At 33.5% G+C, this 21,359-nt stretch overlaps 2 protein-coding genes across 2 annotated transcripts; one reads left to right on the top strand and one right to left on the bottom strand.

The window, feature by feature from the left end:
• The first annotated feature begins 6,211 nt into the window (after positions 1-6,211).
• Positions 6,212-12,898, top strand: LOC126886188 (uncharacterized). The gene is made up of 3 exons (XM_050653043.1): positions 6,212-7,813; positions 8,384-8,972; positions 12,876-12,898. Exons 1-3 carry the CDS (start codon positions 6,212-6,214, stop codon positions 12,896-12,898), a joined length of 2,214 nt encoding a protein of 737 aa, XP_050509000.1.
• A 7,523-nt stretch (positions 12,899-20,421) lies between these two features.
• LOC114336491 (myb-like protein X) lies at positions 20,422-20,961 on the bottom strand. The gene has a single exon (XM_028286866.1). The coding sequence runs from the start codon at positions 20,959-20,961 to the stop codon at positions 20,422-20,424; it is 540 nt and encodes a 179-aa protein (XP_028142667.1).
• Between the last annotated feature and the right edge of the window lie 398 nt (positions 20,962-21,359).

The raw sequence follows: 21,359 nt of genomic DNA, 5'->3' as shown, positions 1-21,359 counted from the left end.
GCAAAGATAAATTGTATATATCAAAAATTTTTAAAGTGTATGAGGAGGACATGTTACAAAATCTCCGTTTATTCTCATTATTTATTATTTCAAATTTTCAGTTGAACTCCAAACACACTCAAGAATAAATAGGGCACCATAACATTTAAGAAACAATGCAATAAATTGATATAAAATATTTTTATTTCATACTTTCTATGGAGGAAATTTAAAACTCAATTTACTCAAAACTATATTTTTTAAGTTGTCTTAGTATTGTTCTAGTACGACGTTATGTCCAAAATGTGCATTATTTTTATTAATTTGTATGGGATTATTTCTTTTAAAATACAGAGGTGAGATTATTTCTTGTAAAATAATACGATATTTTAATTAGTAACGAAAGGGCCCACAAGAGGCGCTGAACGGATGTAATTTATGCTTGTTCATTTGAATTTCCCGCCAAATGGTGATTAGTAATCACTACGGTCGCAAGTGGCGCAAGGAACCAAATTTTTACAGTGAGTTGCCTATCTATCCGTATATACCAGTGGCGAAGCGTCCATGTAACCACTGCTACCATTGGCAACAGTTACAAATCTTGCAAATAAATATTTTATGACTACTACGAAATAATTCCATTTATATTTTTTACCAACAGAAATACTTGTTATAGTACCTAATTCAGTAAATACCCAACTAGACACACGAAAATATTGGCGATATATGTGAATCCATGACACGTTATCATATGCCGTTACCAATACTGGCACTGGTAACTGTAATGCTGGCCACTCACTTACGGATATCGAAGAGGCCGAGCGACTGACCGGCGGTTAATTGAAGCCAAAATCACCACATACATGCAGTTTTCGTAAAGGCGTTGGCACGCTCGATCACAAAACTGCATGTGTGTGGCGTGTCAACTGCAGTTCATTAACTTAACTACTCAAATTACGGCCTTCAGTCCTGGCCTGCATGCCATAGCCTCTTCGATATCCGTAAGTGAGTGGCCAGCATAACGCAGGAGAAACATCGCCATCGCTCGGGACTAGCTCTGAAAATTTTGAAGGACCGACGGGTCTAGAGACGTGCATATCAGTATTGTTACCATTTTGAAGATTGGTAAAACGTTGGTTTAGTATGTTTAGTACCTAATACAGATTACAGTGTGCGTGCATTTAAACATGGAAGAGTGTTGCTACGTATTGCGTAATTGATCAACTAACTAAAAAGTCATTCTACTTGTATATTTTTTTATATATTATTTTAAAGAAAAAAATTATATTATTGAAAATGGAAGAATTAAAATATAAACAATAGTTTTCAACATCTGTTCTTTTTCCTACTTGTTCATTTTTTTATGTTAATTTTATGGTAGAATAATATGTTTAGTTTGTTTATTATTTATTGTTATACCTGTTACATATACATAATTACATACATATAATTTGGGAATAGTGATTTGTTTAATTTTATCCCACAGGATTGAAAACAAAAACTTATACTTGGGAGGTTCAAAATATTTTTTTAAATAGGATTTTTTACATCTGGTTTTGGTAATACTTTAGAAAAAGTCACGCGTCGCCACTGGTATATACTATATCAGCGGTTCTCAACCTTTTTGAGTGATGTACCACTTACAGTTATTTTAATTATTTTTGGTACCACCTATATTTTTATCAATATTATTATCAATACTTATTAAGTACTACTATTTTAATTTTTTCTGTATTTTGTGTACCACCGCCAATGATGATATGTACCACCAGTGGTACATGTACCACAGATTGAGAACCTCTGTACTATATTATTTATCTAAGGTGGTATCCGTCCGGAGACTTTATTTAACGTTACACGCAACTTTTACAATAGGTCGGGTACTTGTTCTGCTGCTAATGTAGGCTTATTTGAACATTTTTTGTAAATACATTTATTTAGAATAAAATATGTTTATTTAGAATATTTTTTATTTTTATAGAATTTGTACTTATTAACATTTTTTTGTAAATACATTAATTTGATAACAACGTTACATATTTTATTCTTGTAGAATGTTTACTGTATTTTCAAAAGAATTTTTTTTTAATAAGGTTTTCTTGTTTTACTTTAAACACCTAATAAATGCTGACATAAATGTTTAGTGATTTAAATCAAACAGTATCTGCATAAATTCAATTTCAATATTTAATTATTGCAAAAACACATGTGTGGGATTTGAACCCTTGCCTTCCGGGTGAAAACATGCTACTTTAACCACTATACCAACATTCGGTTATTCTTTAGTGGTAAAAATGTATAATGTTTTATTGCCTTCAACCAGCTTTTACTTGATGTAAAATAAATAAAAATGTTAATGTCATGTTAACGTCATACGTATAATTATGACTGATGTCAACTAGCTCCTAAGCTAACTTCTGAAGGTGCGAAACGATCGATATAATGGTAATGTAATGTAATGTAAATTTATAAGTTTCGATCGATAATTTCACACCTCTACTAGTTTCGTCTCTTTTTATTCCACAACGTATTATGTTTTCCACCTTTTTCGTTATTTTGTAGGTTCATAGAGCACTCATCACTGTACAGCTTCTCTCTACAACAGGCTCCAAATTCAAATGATTAAAATTAAGCTTTATATCCAAATGACTGCCTTTTTTTGGTAGGTTATATCTTTTGGGTATTGGTCAATATTAACGTTAGAGTTTAAGATAAGCGTTGTCTTTAACTAAGAATAACTTCAGGCGTATAAAATATAATTTTAATAAACGTTACTTTTTTCCCGGATTATACCTTATACGCCAAAAATAATCGGTAAAACTTTTTATCTGCGTCTTGTAAGGTCATTCCATAAATATAGGGGAGAGTTGGACAAAACGGGATACCATTTTTGTTTATTTTTATTACGAAAAAAATGTTAAAGAGATTATCATATTATTATTTTTTATAGGTATAACATTTGTTGAAGCACACAAAAAACATATGTTTAGCTATTTTTAATGACTGAAAAATAGTAAAAAAAATATTTATTAAAGTCCTGCACATCCCGTTTTAGCATACCATGGTTGGATAAAAAGGGGATAGGTTCACAATATTTAATTTTTGGCATAAAATTATCTAAAAAGCATGTTTAAGTAGATATAAGACTGCAAAGCAAAATTTACCTTTGAAAAAACAATATCCTCAGTAGTCAGAAACTTAAAAATAGGCCTTTTTTATGTTTTATTACAAAATGGGAAATAATACCTTTTATTTAGGACTAGGTACGTATATCAGAAAAAAAGTCACTTAAAAATATGTTGTTCTTTTCTGCAGTATGAGAACACGCTTTATCGCTATTTAAAAAATTAATAGGCCAACAAATAAATAGGTGGAGAAAACGGGACATAAAAACCGTATCCCATTTTATCCAACTTATAAGTGTCCCGTTTTGTCCAACTCAGATATTTTTCAAAACAAAAATGGCTCCTGCCTAAACGTGAAAATAAAATTAGATAGACTACACATAAGAATATTTGTTAATGAGTGCTTAATTAAATGTAATAGTCACCGGAATTATATGTTTAGATATGTAGGCAATATAATGTAGAAAACCGCGCACTTACAAGTACAAAGTACCAAAAAAATAGAGTTAAACAATTCTAAACACAACAAATTTTCATCACATAATGGCATCGAGGTAAAATGAACTGAGAATGTTAAAATGACGACTGAAAACAAGTTTTCGTCGTTGTCCGATTGATAGCAGCACTAGTTGGGTCTCTAGGCTAGGTATCCCGTTTTATCCGACTATCCCGTTTTATCCAAATCTCCCCTACTGTATATTTTATTAAACAACTTTTTCCATTTTTTCGGCAATAAATTTTGAGTTGCTTCATTTGCCGTGTTAATGATTACTTCTGGCGTACACTGGAACGAAGCCTTTTCAGGATACGAAACTACTTCCATACTATGTAGATTTTTATTTAAATTACTAATTTGACTTTGTCTGAAACACAATGTCATTTGGGTTGACCGCAGTTACAAATTAGTTTAACAAATTATGTTCATAGGCGACTGGCGACTCCGTGACAAATGTCTTTCGCAAAAGTGAAAGAATAATAATAGACCAAGAGGCAGCGCTGAAAAATCTATTTGAATTTACTGAAGCTAGATTTTTCACAGTTGATTATTGAGAGTGTGTAGAGAAACATACTGCGGTCGGTCAAGCGAAACGTAGAACAGGGGTTACTGAGAGGGTATCAAAGTTGCTTTCCTACGAAGGTAATTATTTCCATTTACTAAGGCTGAAAATCAGTACACACGTTCTAAATTAAATATAAATAAAAGTTATTACAGTCGGTCAGCTGTATGACGGGACAGAGCCGGTCGGTCGGACCCAATAGTCGATTGAGGAAATGAAGCATTTTGGCTCGCAATTTTTTCGTCCAGTATGGATTTACTTGAAATTTTTACAGAAGGTAGGGAATAGTCCACGGATTATTTTCTATATCATGCCGTTATCATATACTAAAACCTTGGGGGTGGTTCTTCGTAAAACTAATATTTTTCGAGTTATTCGCGCTTGAAAATAAAAGTTTTTCGACGAAAAAATCGATTTTTTTAGAGGGTTTTTTGAGAATACCTCGAAAAATATGCATTTAATCAAAAAAACTGTAGAAATCGAAATTGTATCTTTTAGTAACACAAACCAAATTCTTTTCCTACAATATCTTTAAGACCAACACCAACCGAGATACGGCATGTTAAAAGTTATTGTTCAATCTCAAATTAGTCCCTTAATTTGTAATCTCACATTTTTTCTTAACTTCCTAAACTTTTATAGTTTCACCATGTATAATTGAAACATTGGGAAACATCGAGTAATATTTTAATAATTAGAGTCCATTCAACCTGCAAACTTAGTAAATTGCCAAATAATATATTTTCCAATTGAACTTTATAAGTTTTGCAATAGCTTCCTTTAAACTGTAGTTGCAATCTTTCAACATGCAAAGTCCGTAGTTCGGTTGTCAAGCAACTTATTGATGAATTGTATATTTTGACGAGATTATAAATTAACCAAAGGGATTATTTTGGGTGGCAGTCTAATTGAAATAGTTACCTCGTTAACAAGTGCGTAAGTCGTTGTTAGAAGTTACGCCGAGTGTAATTATTATCAGTAGCTGTCATTAAAGGCAGTCTATCATAGAAAGTTACCTGAACATCATCTGTAGTGTAATTACGTAGCTGTCAATAAAACCATATTTTTTCTCCACACTCAAACATTTATTTACCATCGTCGATCGAGAAGAAGCGGACAAAGGGGCATTACAAAACAATTCGATCCTGAGATCTACGTCGAATTGTCCATTGGTCCTTCGACAAAACAGCATCTAAAGGGCGTTAATTGGATTGGAGCTTCGAAGGAGACGACCCTTAGCGACCTGAAATAGCTGTTCCCCAGTTCCGTACAAGATCGACGATCGAATTCGATGTGTGGAGAAAAGAAAATATAAAGGCACCGACATTAGAAGTAGAAGCCTTCGAGAACCTTTGAGCACCAGAGAACCTGAGTAGCAGTCCTTAAGTCTACGGTTCCAGCGGTTTGGAGGTGGAAAATCTAGCGGCATCCAGAGATCCAGCTAACCAGTTCCAGTTGCAGTTCTAAGAAAGAGGCAGCGCTGCAGATTCCAGGCCCACCCGGTGACATACAAGTGAACATCGGAATAAAACTGTAAGTTTTTGAATATTTATTATCATTTAGGGCAGTGCATTTTTTTATATAAAGTAAAAAGTTTATTAAAGAAACTTAAGCATCGAATTTTACTAAATTTTATTGAAATATTTATTCTGTATATCTATTTACTTAAAATATTTACTGGTAATATTTTGTCTAATTCAAATCTAACAGTTGATTATTTGGATATTAAGTATATTTGGTAATTTTGATTCTTATAATTTGAAATTCTTAAAACATTTGATTTTCTAAACATATATATAAAATCCTGACATACTGACACATTTAATAAATCAAGTTATTTTTATACTACAATCTTGCGTTTATTCAACTCCACATATTTGTCGCATATTATGCATTTTATTATATAAAGATTTTTATTTCTCTGGTTTAAAAGTGGAATTACTTCATTGTACAAATCAGCGTTTTTTGAGGTCATTGGTTTATTATTGAGAAAGGTTTTTTTTTTGCTGAGACATTATTTTGAATATAGGTCAAGTTTATATTTAAAACATGAAGACATTATACGCAGAACAAGAAAAACTTGGACAGGAAATTGCAAAAATCTTGACTAATATTAAAAAACTGAACAAAGAAAAGCGTACTACAGAATATTTAAACATAAGGCGGCAGACAGTTGAAGAATTGTGGAATGACTTTGCGGAACAACATAATGAAATTGTAGGAAAAGGTTCAAAAGATGATAAATATTTTACATCTAACTATTACGAACAAGTACAGAAAAAATATGAAGAAACGAAAAAGGCTTTAGAGGAGTTTATTAAAAATTCATACAAGTCTTCGATAAAAATTAGAGAAGTAAAAATTAGAATGGGAAAACTTCATAATTTATTGGAAGACGACGAAAACAATGAAGATATACAAGAGGATTTAAAAGAAGAGGTACAAAAAATAGATGCTTTAATAATGGAAATAACTGTGGAAAATGAACAGGATGCACTAGAAGCTGAAATAGAAAGATTTTATACGATGAAAAGAAGGGTGCGGTCGATTATAAAAATAAATAAGAGATTGGAGGCGGAAGGATGCAAGAAAGAAAAAATAATACTACCTCAGGCGAAGTTGCCCTCTTTTGAAGGAAGATACGAGGCTTGGGGAACATTCTTTGATATTTTTAAACATTTGATACATGAGAATAATCAACTATCAAATGTGGAGAAAATGCAGTATCTGAAGACAAGCCTCCGAGGAGAAGCAAGTAGAATAATACAACATTTAAACACAACAGAAGCAAACTACAGTGCTGCGTGGAAAATGTTGCAAGATCGGTACGATAATCCGAGGATGAATCTATTTATATTAATAGACAAGATACTTCAGGCTGCGGAGATAAAAGAAGCGTCAGCAAAGGCGCTTAAAAAATTACATGATACTATCCACGAATGCTTAGAAGCGATTAGTGGACTAGGTATAATGACAGAGTCTTGGAGTCCTCTTATAGCAAGGATAAGCATGTTGAAGTGGGACACAGAAACCAGGAGATTATATGAAACGTCAATTCAAGACAGTAGGGAGATTCCTACATATAAGTCAACACAGGAATTCCTACAAAGAAGATTCCAGACATTGGAGATGTTGGAAAAAGAAAGGAAAAGGACAGATCACAAACAACAGGCAAAGAAGAAGATAACCTGTGTGGTATGTCATGAAGAACATAAACTGTTCAAATGTCCAAAGTTTCTAAGTCTACAAGTACGTGAAAGAAACAAAATAGTAAAGGAAAAGCAATGGTGCGGTAGATGCCTACTACATAAAAAAGAAGTACCATGTTATTCCACTTATAGATGTGCAGAATGTAATGGACAGCATAGCTCATTACTACACATGTCAGATGGTCAGTATGATAACAGAAGGAATTCTGAAAACAGAAGGCCACAAAATAGACCCAATACTAGTGGGTCAGATGGTCAGTATGATAACAGAAGGAATTCTGAAAACAGAAGGCCACAGAATAGACCCAATTCTAGTGGGTCAGAAGGTCAGTATGATAACAGAAGGAATTCTGAAAACAGAAGGCCAAAAAATAGACCCACTTCTAGTGGGACCAGAGATGACAACAGTTACGACGGATCGTCAAGGAGACAAGAGAATACTGTGAGCTGTTTAAGTCATCAGAATGAAGAAGTGCTACTTGCAACGGCATTAGTACGAGTAAGAGACTCAAAAGGAAGCTCACAATTGATGAGAGCATTGATTGACCAAGGCTCGCAGTCATCATTCATTACGGAGCAGGCCGCTACAAGTCTCGGAATAAAAAGAAAGGCTGTCCACGCTCAGATATCTGGAATTGGCAATGAAGACCAAAGGACGTCGAAATGGAGCGTGACAGTAAACTTAGAGGCGCATTTCAAAAATGAATTTGAAATGAAGACCGAAGCTCTTGTGCTACAAAAAATAACAAAGAATCTACCGGAAAAGGAGATACAAATAAAAGAAAGGAACCCTAGGAACTTAGTCCTGGCTGATCCAAATTTTAATGAAACAGGCCCGGTAGATATACTATTAGGAGCCAAAGCATATAGTTTGATTTTACTTGACGGAGTAGATCGAACAAAGAATGGTTTGCTCGCCCAAAATACAAAATTGGGTTGGATAATGTCAGGGGTAGCACAGCAAGAGCATATCCCGCAGATGCAAGTACTCAGTATGTTCTGTAGGAGACAGATGACTAGATATTCGGAAGTACCTAAAAATAAAGCCATAGAGCAAACTATAGATATTAAAAAAGAGTTGAAATTGGTTGAAACAAATACCAATGAAATAAAATCAGCTAATAGCAAAATAGAAGCTTCTGTAGTCGAGCTTGATTTCAAGGAATTAGAGCCAACCCAAACTGCAAAAGAAACTAATTTCGATTCGGGAAGAAAGACAACCGAGGGAAAGGATTCTAAATCGTTTATACTTGAGGAAGAAAATTCCAAGACAATAAATGAAAGGGTTGATGATTTAATGACTCAATCCCATAAAGATGTTCAAAAAATTTCTGATATCGAGGGTACAGACCAAAATAAAACTAGAATAGTTGTACAAGAGACAGAAAGTATTAAAATTGACTCAAAGGAAATAGAACAGCTTAATAAAAGTATAGAAAATACAGAATGTTCGAGAGCTGTTGAAAATAAAGATGCCAAGAATCATGTAATGCAGTTAGAACAAGTTAATAATAATATAGAAGATGGAAAAATTTATATAAACAGTACCGAAGAAATTGATTTGAAAGAGATAGAAGTAAATGTCCACATGCCAAGTGATGGTATGACGGAAAATTTGAATTTTGAAAAGTTAAATACAATTTGTAGTGCACAGCAAAATGTCTTGCACACTGAAAATTTTCAAAGAGAAATTACCATAACAGTAAACGATACTGGATTTACAGAGAAACATAAAACTAACAAGGTTAAATTGGCAGAACAACAAATAAATACAATAATTTCAAATGCATTTTTTAATAAATGTGATAATATTCGAGGTAAAATAGAATATGCTGTTAACTTACATGAACCAGGAAGGTTTCAAATAAAATTAGTTGAAAAGTTAGCAGAATCTAAAAATAAAATTATAAAAATGAAACCGATGAATGTTGAACTTGCTGAGGAAGGAATATTTTCTAAGACTTTAAATGTAATAGAATCTTTTACCAGAGTCCTACATTTCGAAATAATATAAACGGAAAAATAAGTAAAAGCCTGATATACAAGTTAAAACAAATAGTCAGAGAGCCAAACGCACAAAATACAAATTATAGAGTATGTATTAGGTGGGAAAAAATTATTCGTTATAAGTATAATATATTTAATATTTTTAACATTTTAAAACGGTCAAATGCAGACCTGAAAAGGAGGAAAAAGTGTACATATAAGTATGCATATAGTCAGAAAATTTTTAAAATTTGCCACAGCTCTTCCATTGTCGGTAAAAGATGGCGTTGCTTTCTCGTTGTTGGTCCCAAGGAATCTGCTTGCAGCAGATTTCATAAAAGCCGATCAACATATCCGATCATAATGTAACTATTCGGGGAGATGAGTTCCTCGATGAGAGTTTGAAAAAACACAGCATCACAACCAAATTTAATTAACACTTTAAAACCGTTTCACCTAGATCAGTTTCACTTAATGAGCTTAGGTTTGAATTAAACAGATTAGCTGAATAGTAAATTCTAAATATTCAAGTTATAGGTAGCACTGCTCGGGTGAGATAATAATTCAAAAACCGAGTGAATAAGTGTTAGGATTATTGTTATATGAATATTATTTTATATTATAATGTGTTTAAACATTTTCTATTGGTCGTCTCTTTCTTTTAAGTGGCCAATATGTTCAATCTCAAATTAGTCCCTTAATTTGTAATCTCACATTTTTTCTTAACTTCCTAAACTTTTATAGTTTCACCATGTATAATTGAAACATTGGGAAACATCGAGTAATATTTTAATAATTAGAGTCCATTCAACCTGCAAACTTAGTAAATTGCCAAATAATATATTTTCCAATTGAACTTTATAAGTTTTGCAATAGCTTCCGTTAAACTATAGTTGCAATCTTTCAACATGCAAAGTCCGTAGTTCGGTTGTCATGCAACTTATTGATGAATTGTATATTTTGACGAGATTATAAATTAACCAAAGGGAATATTTTGGGTTGCAGTCTAATTGAAATAGTTACCTCGTTAACAAGTGCGTAAGTCGTTGTTAGAAGTTACGCCGAGTGTAATTATTATCAGTAGCTGTCATTAAAGGCAGTCTATCATAGAAAGTTACCTGAACATCATCTATAGTGTAATTAAGTAGCTGTCAATAAAACCATATTTTTTCTCCACACTCAAACATTTATTTACCATCGTCGATCGAGAAGAAGCGGACAAAGGGGCATTACAAAACAATTCGATCCTGAGATCTACGTCGAATTGTCCAGTTATCTTTTTTGGGATAGCAAAGAATGGGAAAAATTTGCATTTTTCGAGGAAAACTTAAATAATCTTGTTTCAAGTATACAATTAGACCTTTCAAAAAGTGATAATAAAAAGTTTCTAGCATGAAAATTAAGCGACTTACAAAAAAATGTAGGTACTTGCTTTTCTCTACGAAAAAATCAGTGAAAATAACCCCCTAACTACCTTCCTAATTCAAAATTGGTCTTCACCTTTCTGTAGTTCGTTTTATATTTATATTATGAATACACTCAAGGAGTTTGACCAATTTAAAATGCCCAATTTTGGAAAAATTTGAGTTTAAAGAAAAATTGATTTTTGCAATTTGGTATTTTTCACCATATACTTGAAAATATCTTCTAAAATACTGAAGATATGAAAACAATTATAAACTACTAAATTGTAGCTTTTTTAATGACTAAATGACCCTGTGGATATATTTTCATTACAATGAATAGTTACCCAGATATAGCTGTTTAAATCCTCTATTTACCAGCAAACACCCCCTTATTCGAGCCCTTTAAACCCGCCCCAATTAAAAACTAAGGCATCTTACGGAATTTAATTTACACAGTCTTATAGCTTCTTACAAATCCTACAAAATCATTTTTAAGGGGTCTCAATACTCAGAGGGTATCAAAGTTTCTTTCCTACGAAGGTAATTAAATCCATTTATTAAGGCTGAAAATCAGTACACAGTGAGATATAATATTTTTCCAAAATTAGGCATTTTAAATAGGTTAAACTCCTTGAGTGTATTGATAATATAAATATTAAAGGAATTACAGAAAGGTGAAGACCAATTTTGAATTAGGAAGGTAGTTAGGGGTGGTTTTCACTGATTTTTTCGTAGAGAAAAGCAGGTACCGACACGCTAGAAACTTTTTAATCTCGGTTATTGTCCCAGGCCATCCCTTTCCCCCTCATAGCATGCTGATGCGCGATGGGGGCACAACTATTCTAGCCAAGTGCTCTTCACAATGGAATCCTGGGTAATAAGAAACCAATGTGGTGCCCTAATCGAATTCAAAACTGGGCCAGCGTGATGCGCTCTATGCCTTTATCTTCTAATTACTTATCCGCGGAACTAAAAATTGCTTGCTTGGGCCCCAAGTCATTGTACCTAGCCCCACTCAGCTCAGTCCAATGGCTTGGTGCTCAAGTATTTTTTTGTTTTTATGTTTTTTTATATTTTTTGGTGCTTTACGCCTTTTTTTTTGTTTTTTATATTTTTTTTGAGGCTTGCGCCTTCTATTTTTCTATGGGCTGACTTTACCTGATAGTGATGTTGGACCTACGCTTTGGTTACGTGTTTCTTTGGCACTTGGTGTTTTCGAGCTACGAACTTTCTGCTTTTACTTATTTTTACTTCATTATCACTTTATTTTCGCTTTCTCTTTAGGTCTCTCTTTATTTACTTTATTTATTTCCCTTTATTTTCACTTTAGTTTCTTTACTTTATTCCACTATTTGTTGTTTAGGACGTTTGTGCTTCCATCGGTGAAAAGCGTCATACCCTAACATCTCTCGCAGTATGGGACTTGGGTGGTGCTCCAGCTCCGCGAATTTGACCCTCGCCTTGTCTGCCATCATTTCGGTGACTCTCAGCTGTTGTAGTTCTCTGAACAGGAATCTTTTGTTGACCGCTTGTATCTTCTTTTTGTGAGTTTTGCATACTTGTCCCCATGCGAGAGATGCGTATGTTAATACCGGTAATATTATGCTGTTTATTAATCTTAACCTCGTTTTTAGTTTTAATTTACTTTTTCTGCCTGTGAGTCCTCTTTATGTTGCTCTTGCCATGTTGGCCTTCTGGAATGTGGCTTCTACCTGTTTTTGGAAGGTTAATTCTTTATGGTGGTAACTGGAACGCCATCTAATATAACTGGTATTTACTGCCACCCTGTGAGCTCAGGGCGGTAGTCTTCAGGTTCTTTTCAATGTTAAGTAGTTAAGGGAGAATGAAACATCTTACCTCGACGAACACCAAGTTTATTCTGATCTTTTAATTATATTATTTTCAATAATCAAAGTGTGTTATTGTTACAAATACACGGGTGCTTATTCAGCGCCTGTGGCTCAAGGATTCGACACTCAATATTTAAATAAACAATCAAGGTAAATGTTAGTCGATATTACACAATCTTGACCCAGTTCAATATTGGATATTATTTAATATAATTCATCTTCTGATACTGATAAAATTCTTAATCTCATAATCTTATTCCAGGACACCATCCTTCCTCTCTTTAAGATTTTTTTTATTATCTGATTAACGAAATAAAAAAAAACTTAATCGGTATTAGGATAATTTCACGGTGTGTTTACTAACAAATACTATTTTTTTTATACTTCGGTCAAAATTGTGTCATATTAATACTGACCTATCCAAATGAAAATGAAACTATGTACAAACTTGCTTATTTTACACTTTCACTTTTATACGCCAATAAAACACAAACATTACCTTGAAAACATTAAACCTAAATATACATACATATACATAATTTACAAAACAAACTTCAATAATCTAAAATATTGTCTATTCTTACATAATTCCTTTTCTTTATATCTCGCGAAATTCTACACTCACAAATTATATTTTATACTTTACTTTAACTCAAAGATTTAAAAAGAAATTACAACTTAAACTCTTAAAATTGAATTTACTCTCTTAATTCTTATTCTGCTACTAGACTTTTATAAGACAATCCTTTTGATGTACTCAAATTTTTACATGTTCTTCTTTTAAAAATTCTCTCTTTTTTCTTCTTCTTCTTCTTCTACTTTTTCCTCTTGTCAGGTACCTACTTCACACTAATAATATTTTTCTATATTTTCTTTATACTTAGTACTTTCTTCATAGTGTACTATTAAACATAAATCTTCTTCTTATTCATATTTCTTCTTTATATCATTTACTTCATATTTCATATAATATCTTCCTTCATACATATTCATATCATTTTTCATAATTATTCATTTATATATCATTTACTTTAAAAATTCTTCATTTTCTAACCCTTACCTACTTGGTGGGTATTTTTCCGCAACTTTATACCCTTGACTTTGCTTCCGGTCCTTTTGCACGTCCTTAGTCGTGAGAAGGTTTGTTCCAAAAAGACAAAATGAATAGTTGTACGCTTAAAAAAATCTTCTACATCTTGCAACCCTAAATTCCTGTCTGATCTGATATACTCAGTCTAGGTGAGATCCAGTTAGTTTCAAAACACGAAATGAGTATGCTAATATCTTCTAATTTTCATTTTGTACCTTTTCCTTGACAAGAGTTGGTTTTTATTGTTTAGATTGTCTTTAATTGTACTTTATTATAAAATATTTATACTAAAATTCGACCGATTTTTAAAAAATTTAAAGCAAAAACCTGTTATCGGCATCTAAAAAACTTCAAAATTCAATAAAAAAATCGAAAGAAAGTGTTGATAAAAATAGACTATATTCTGTTTAAAAAATCACCAAAAAGGCTCAGCTACCATCGCTGAATACTAATACTACTTATGGTTCTGGGCGCCCATTAAAATATTTACCTAATTTACATAAAAATACAACTGAGAAAACCTTATTATTGATAATTAACTTTTGGTACCAATTAACTACTAATAGTTCATTTTCTTCACTAAAATAGACACTTTTATATCGTCACAACAAAATAGTCTTATCTCTATTTCTCTGGTTATATCTTCTATAAAGCCTTACATAAATTATGTTATTCATTCAAATATTTAAATATATTTATAGTATAAGAACTTAAAGTATATTTATATATAATATGCATATGTTTCAAAATAATGTCTCCTTAGACACTTCATTATTTTATCAATAACTTTTTTTGTCATTAAATATTCCATTTTTTTTGTAACATCTTAATAACTTGTCCTTAAATTTTCGTTTCGTCCAAATATTCATCGTTTATTTCGATTGCATTTATGAATGCTTTTAATCAATCGAATCTTGATTAGTCTCTCTATCTGGGATAATACTCTTTGTAGTTTCAAAATTGATTCATTTAAAATCATATCAATTTTCAATAATTTCAGTCTTACATCATTTCATAGTTTCTTTGTTACATTTCTCCTTTCTGGGTTTCATTTCTTTGTCATAACATCGGTAAATAAAAATTCTGTCTAACTTGTTTCTTAATCATTAAGTTTATTCGGGAACTCATATTTCCGTCAAAATTATTCTTGTCCATTATGTTGGATTTTCCATTTTGTTCCAACATCTTAAAAATATTTCCTTTTCTCTTCTTATTATACTCCAAATAATAATTCCTTCTATTATACTCTCAATAGGAATCTTGATTTATCATAAAACTATTTCTACACCTTTTTCTAGTGTATAATAATATAATTCGTAATATTAAATCGTGTATATATCTTGTGTCAGCAAAATTCCCTATCATAGTATTTCTTTACCCGTGTTTTCACGGTCAAATAACGTCAACATTTGAAAATTCGCAAATATAAATATACCTTCGCACAAATAAAAACCTTTAAATAGCATATTATTTTTGCTTCATTGAAAAAAATTGATAACTAAATCATCATTTTTACTTATCATAGTATTATAAAATGGTTGTATTCTTTCTATTAAAAGAATGAAAAAAATTGCTTGTTTTCATTAAAAATAAAACTTAATATTATCAATGTACTTAGTTAAACAAAAATCATTTAAATTATTGAATATTTGAAATATTGAATACTTCTACACTTAGTAAACATACGGACGAAACGGTCAAAACACGAAATGAGTATGCTAATATCTTCTAATTTTCATTTTGTACCTTTTCCTTGACAAGAGTTGGTTTTTATTGTTTAGATTGTCTTTAATTGTACTTTATTATAAAATATTTATACTAAAATTCGACCGATTTTTAAAAAATTTAAAGCAAAAACCTGTTATCGGCATCTAAAAAACTTCAAAATTCAATAAAAAAATCGAAAGAAAGTGTTGATAAAAATAGACTATATTCTGTTTAAAAAATCACCAAAAAGGCTCAGCTACCATCGCTGAATACTAATACTACTTATGGTTCTGGGCGCCCATTAAAATATTTACCTAATTTACATAAAAATACAACTGAGAAAACCTTATTATTGATAATTAACTTTTGGTACCAATTAACTACTAATAGTTCATTTTCTTCACTAAAATAGACACTTTTATATCGTCACAACAAAATAGTCTTATCTCTATTTCTCTGGTTATATCTTCTATAAAGCCTTACATAAATTATGTTATTCATTCAAATATTTAAATATATTTATAGTATAAGAACTTAAAGTATATTTATATATAATATGCATATGTTTCAAAATAATGTCTCCTTAGACACTTCATTATTTTATCAATAACTTTTTTTGTCATTAAATATTCCATTTTTTTTTGTAACATCTTAATAACTTGTCCTTAAATTTTCGTTTCGTCCAAATATTCATCGTTTATTTCGATTGCATTTATGAATGCTTTTAATCAATCGAATCTTGATTAGTCTCTCTATCTGGGATAATACTCTTTGTAGTTTCAAAATTGATTCATTTAAAATCATATCAATTTTCAATAATTTCAGTCTTACATCATTTCATAGTTTCTTTGTTACATTTCTCCTTTCTGGGTTTCATTTCTTTGTCATAACATCGGTAAATAAAAATTCTGTCTAACTTGTTTCTTAATCATTAAGTTTATTCGGGAACTCATATTTCCGTCAAAATTATTCTTGTCCATTATGTTGGATTTTCCATTTTGTTCCAACATCTTAAAAATATTTCCTTTTCTCTTCTTATTATACTCCAAATAATAATTCCTTCTATTATACTCTCAATAGGAATCTTGATTTATCATAAAACTATTTCTACACCTTTTTCTAGTGTATAATAATATAATTCGTAATATTAAATCGTGTATATATCTTGTGTCAGCAAAATTCCCTATCATAGTATTTCTTTACCCGTGTTTTCACGGTCAAATAACGTCAACATTTGAAAATTCGCAAATATAAATATACCTTCGCACAAATAAAAACCTTTAAATAGCATATTATTTTTGCTTCATTGAAAAAAATTGATAACTAAATCATCATTTTTACTTATCATAGTATTATAAAATGGTTGTATTCTTTCTATTAAAAGAATGAAAAAAATTGCTTGTTTTCATTAAAAATAAAACTTAATATTATCAATGTACTTAGTTAAACAAAAATCATTTAAATTATTGAATATTTGAAATATTGAATACTTCTACACTTAGTAAACATACGGAAACTTGACCTAATTTGATATTAATTGTATTCAATTAGAAAAATTAATTCTTATGTTAGGCTATATGCAATATGAGAAATGTTAAAACAATAAATACAATATAGTCAAATTACTCACATCACATAATTTTGTCCTTGTCCACCACTGTCCATTTCGTGGATGTGCGTCCTCCTGACGCCGCGCCGGCTGGTTCCATGGTTCCAGAATTCCCAATTTTCGTCCATGTCGACGTGTCTCCAATGTCTAGTCTGGTGGGCATCGCAAATTCCATCTATCAGCTAATGCATATCTATGGGGGATAGATACTTTACCCCAATTTTCTTTTCTTCTTCCAGTTTCTCGTCGCTCCCATTGTTTTACTTTAGATTTACTTTTTCTAACTTAAGTTTCCCTTATTCTAATTTCTTTTTTTTTTTTCATCTTCTCATTTCTTAATTAACTTCTTCTTAAAATTTACACTTAACTAATTACAATAACTACTTAACAAAGGCCTTCTGGACCGCCATATGGTGGTAACTGGAACGTCATCTAATATAACTGGTATTTACTGCCACCCTGTGAGCTAAGGGCGGTAGTCTTCAGGTTCTTTTCAATGTTAAGTAGTTAAGGAAGAATGAAACATCTTACCTCGACGAACACCAAGTATATTCTGATTTTTTAATTATATTATTTTCAATAATCAAAGTGTGTTATTGTTACAAATACACGGGTGCTTATTCAGCGCCCGTGGCTCAAGGATTCGACACTCAATATTTAAATAAACAATCAAGGTAAATGTTAGTCGATATTACACAATCTTGACCCAGTTCAATATTGGATATTATTTAATATAATTCATCTTCTGACACTGATAAAAATCTTAATCTCATAATCTTATTCCAGGACACCTTTATCCATGATGACTCCCAGGTACTTAGCTTCATTTTTCCACTCGATGGTATTCTAGGTACGTCAGCAGTGTATATTGTGTACAGCAACGGTGACAGGACTGCTCCCTGTGGCACTTCAGCTGCCGGGTTTCCGAGCTCGGACAGGACTTGTCCTATCCGAAACCTGAAACTCCGGCCGCCTAAGTACGAGGAGATCAGCCGCGTCATCGCCCCGCTGTACCCATAACCTCACATTTTATATATGAGCCCCTTATGCCATACTCTGTCGAAAGCTTTGCTTACGACCAGGAATGCTGCTCCAGTGTACTGCTTGTCATTGAATCCAGCTGCTATGTTCTTAGTTAACCTGGGTACTTGTAGCTCGCTGGAGTGCTCTGCTCTGAATCCAAATTGAGCTTCTGGGATTATCTCTAATCTGTTTGTTTCCACTTGCAGTCTGCTGAGAATAATTCTTTCCACTATCTTGCTGATCGCTGGGAGTAAGCTGATTGGCCTGTAGTTCTGCGGGTATGTATGGTTCTTGCCAGGTTTTGGTATCATTACGACATGGACCTCTTTCCATCTGTTCGGGAATATTTTATATCTTAGTATCGCGTTCACTATGTTTGTAAAGTACACTATAGCTCTTATAGGCAAGTACGATAGGGCTCTATTTGTTATTTCGTCTAGACCAGGCGCTTTTCTCGGTGAACTGTTTTTTATATGTTCATTTATTACTTCCGCTGATGTTGGGGGGATGATATTTTCTGGATCCTCTGGTCTTTCTTCTTACTCTTATACTTCTTCCATGAAGTCTACGCCCTCGTCTGGGTGGTAGTTTAACCTGCAATCTCTTTCGAGTGTGAACCTCATCACCTCTGCTTTTTCTTCTATGGTATATACTATGCCGTTTTCTCCATGTAATGGGGGGATGGGTTTTCTGTCGCTTCTTATCATTTTCTGGAGCTTCCAAACCTTTTTCATGTTTGAGTCTAGTTCTTCCATCTTTTGTACGAAGTTTTCCCATTTTTCGCTGCGGTGTTGTCAAAGAGCCGTTTTGACCTCTCTGTTTAATGTGTTTGCCCAGGTTTTGTCTACTCGGTTTCTTGTTCTTCTGGTTATTTGCTTCGCTCTGTTTTTTCCCTTATTAAGTCTTGTACTTCTTGTGGTATGTCTTTGAACCTTCTCGTGTAGATCTCGACTTCTTCCTCTGTTGTGCTGTTTCTAATTGCTTCTTGGATGATGTTTTCTAGCTCTAGGACTTTTTCTTCTATTTGTTGTGGGTTATTTATAACTGGCACTATATTTATTCCTTCACTCACTAATCTTTTATAATTTGTCCAATTTATTTTCTTTTTTATTCTTTTCGGCGGGTTTATTTCTTCCCATGTTCCTAGTTCTAGTAGAATGGGGTTGTGGTCTGTTGTTCCTTCGTTTAGGGTGATTAGTTCTGTTTGTAGTCCTAGGTTTTTAGCCACAACGATGTCATTGTGGGTGGGAAGTCCATTTTCTGGAAAATATGTTGGTTCTTCTGGGCCCATTGCCACTGTGTCTTCATTATTTTCTATATAGCTATTTAGTAGTCGTCCGTTTCTGTTCGTGGCTCTATCGTTCCAGTTGGGGGATCTCGCATTTAGGTCTCCTATTATTATCGATGTTTCGGCGATATTTAGGAACGCATCTAGATCATCGTCCATTAATGGGTCTTGCGGTCTTACGTAAGCTGATGTTATTCTGACTGCGCCTTGCCTCATTTTCACTTCTATTGTTGTTGCCTCCATGTTTATTAGTGGTGGGGTCGTGAATCTTGTGTGTTTAATTCCCTCCTTGACTAGGATGGCCGTTCCTCCCGATCTTCTTGTGAGGTCGTTCCTATATACATCGTACCCAGGAAACTTTAGGTTAAAGTTGTTGGTAAGCTTAGTTTCCTGTATTGCTACGATGTCCATCTCGTATCTGTTGGCGAGTTCATCCATGATGTTCTGGTTTTTTGATATGCCGCCCGGATTCCAGGAGCCTATCCTTAAGTATCCCCTGTCTTCCTGCATTAGTTCTGCGTCTGCCTGGTGCCTTCTATTATCCTCACCATTTTTCGATAGTATTTCGGGCTTTTCACCTGGATGAGGGTTTACCTACCACTCCTGAAAATCCTGTTTACCGTGTAGACTTTTTCTTTTTGGGCTATGGTGAGGATGGCCCCTGTCTCGCTTACGCTCTGTACTTTTATTACAGGCGGCTTTCGGTGTGGTGTTGCCTGTTGTTCAGGCAACACGGTGGTTTCTTCACTCTGGTTCGTCTTCATGTGTTCTATCTCTGAACCACTGGGATGCTGCAAGGCAAGCGTATCTCCATTTGCGTTCGTCGCTGGGTGGATTGGATCTGCTGGTTCTTTTGTCAGGATGAGCAGTTCCTGTATTGGAGGTGAAGCAGCCCTCATAGCGTTATCTGCTTTTCGTTCCCATGTCGTCGCCTCGTCTGTCGAGATTGGAGATTTGAGTAGTGGGAAGTCTTCTTTCTTCTTTGACTTTTCAGCCTTTTTCTTCGTTTCTGTGGTCGTCTGTAAATTTTCAGACGTTGGCTTTAGCAGTTTCGTTGGGGGCTTTACCTCTTGTTGCTGGCTCTTGTTGTCCTAGCTTCGGGCTTCCATCAGCACGACTAACCGGTCCACCACCTGCTTTTGTGACTTGACCATCACGTCTTTCATCTCCAATATTTCTTTCTTCAGCTCCGCTATTTCGGCCCTCTGCTGGTCTATCTCTTCATCATTTTTCACCAGCCGTACCTCGTACTGGGCCTCTCTGGTTTTGGTGGCTTCGAACAGCTGTCTTATTAGTTCTTTTTGGGCTGCTAGCTCTTTTAGGAGCTCTTCTTTGCAGTTGTTTTCTTCGTCACTCGCTTCATTTGCTGTCCTAGCCCTTTTGGTGGTACCTCTGCTTGCCTCGTCGGGGACTTCTTCCTCCATGGCCTCTACTTGTGGATTTTCCTTGTCTTCCTTCTTTTCCTCTGATTTCTTTGTCTTATCTTTCTTATCCTTCTTCTTCCCTCGTCTAGGGAATTTAAATTCCCCGTCTTTTCCGTTTCTTTCCTTTTCTTCTGGACGCTGGTCATCTACGGTTAAGTAACCGTCGGATTTATCTTCTTTCAGCTCCTGAAACAGGTTAAGATTCATAAGTTGGCGGAGTGGCCATAGTAAGGGGAGGTGATCGAGACCTAGCTCGATCAATCAACTGGGGGCGAACAATCCTAATTTTGACGAGCCTTTTTTGCAGCCGTCTGGCCCGATGCCAGCACGGTCTCAGGGTCGGCTTCCCTAGAGCTATCGCCGCTGTTCACTAACCCAGACAGAACTGGATTAGGGTTCCTCTTGCTGTTTCTCGTTCTAACATTTTTTAATGGCAATGTGGATAAAATAAAATATCGTTTCAAAGCTCTTGCAATTCTCTGTATATTATGTACTTGTCTTTAAATGTTTAAATTCGGTGTGATACTTTATTTATTTAAAGAGAAATATAGCTTAAATATTATATTATTGTATTTACTTGATTAAGTAGTTGACTAACGACGCCA

The sequence above is a fragment of the Diabrotica virgifera genome, chromosome 6 (genome assembly GCF_917563875.1).
Source record: "Diabrotica virgifera virgifera chromosome 6, PGI_DIABVI_V3a".
Taxonomy (NCBI): Eukaryota; Metazoa; Arthropoda; class Insecta; order Coleoptera; family Chrysomelidae; genus Diabrotica; species Diabrotica virgifera.
Note: the sequence above shows the minus strand (reverse complement) of the source record. Positions and strands in the feature narration are given on the sequence as shown.

Excerpts from the sequence above, each read along its gene's own strand:
- LOC126886188 (XM_050653043.1), top strand. The coding sequence starts at position 6,212 with ATGAAGACATTATACGCAGAACAAGAAAAACTTGGACAGGAAATTGCA. Across the intron at positions 7,814-8,383 it reads CAAGGAGACAAGAGAATACT|ATGACTAGATATTCGGAAGT; the intron begins GTGAGCTGTTTA and ends TGTAGGAGACAG. Across the intron at positions 8,973-12,875 it reads TGTCCACATGCCAAGTGATG|GACACCATCCTTCCTCTCTT; the intron begins GTATGACGGAAA and ends ATCTTATTCCAG.
- LOC114336491 (XM_028286866.1), bottom strand. The coding sequence starts at position 20,961 with ATGAATCTTAACCTGTTTCAGGAGCTGAAAGAAGATAAATCCGACGGT.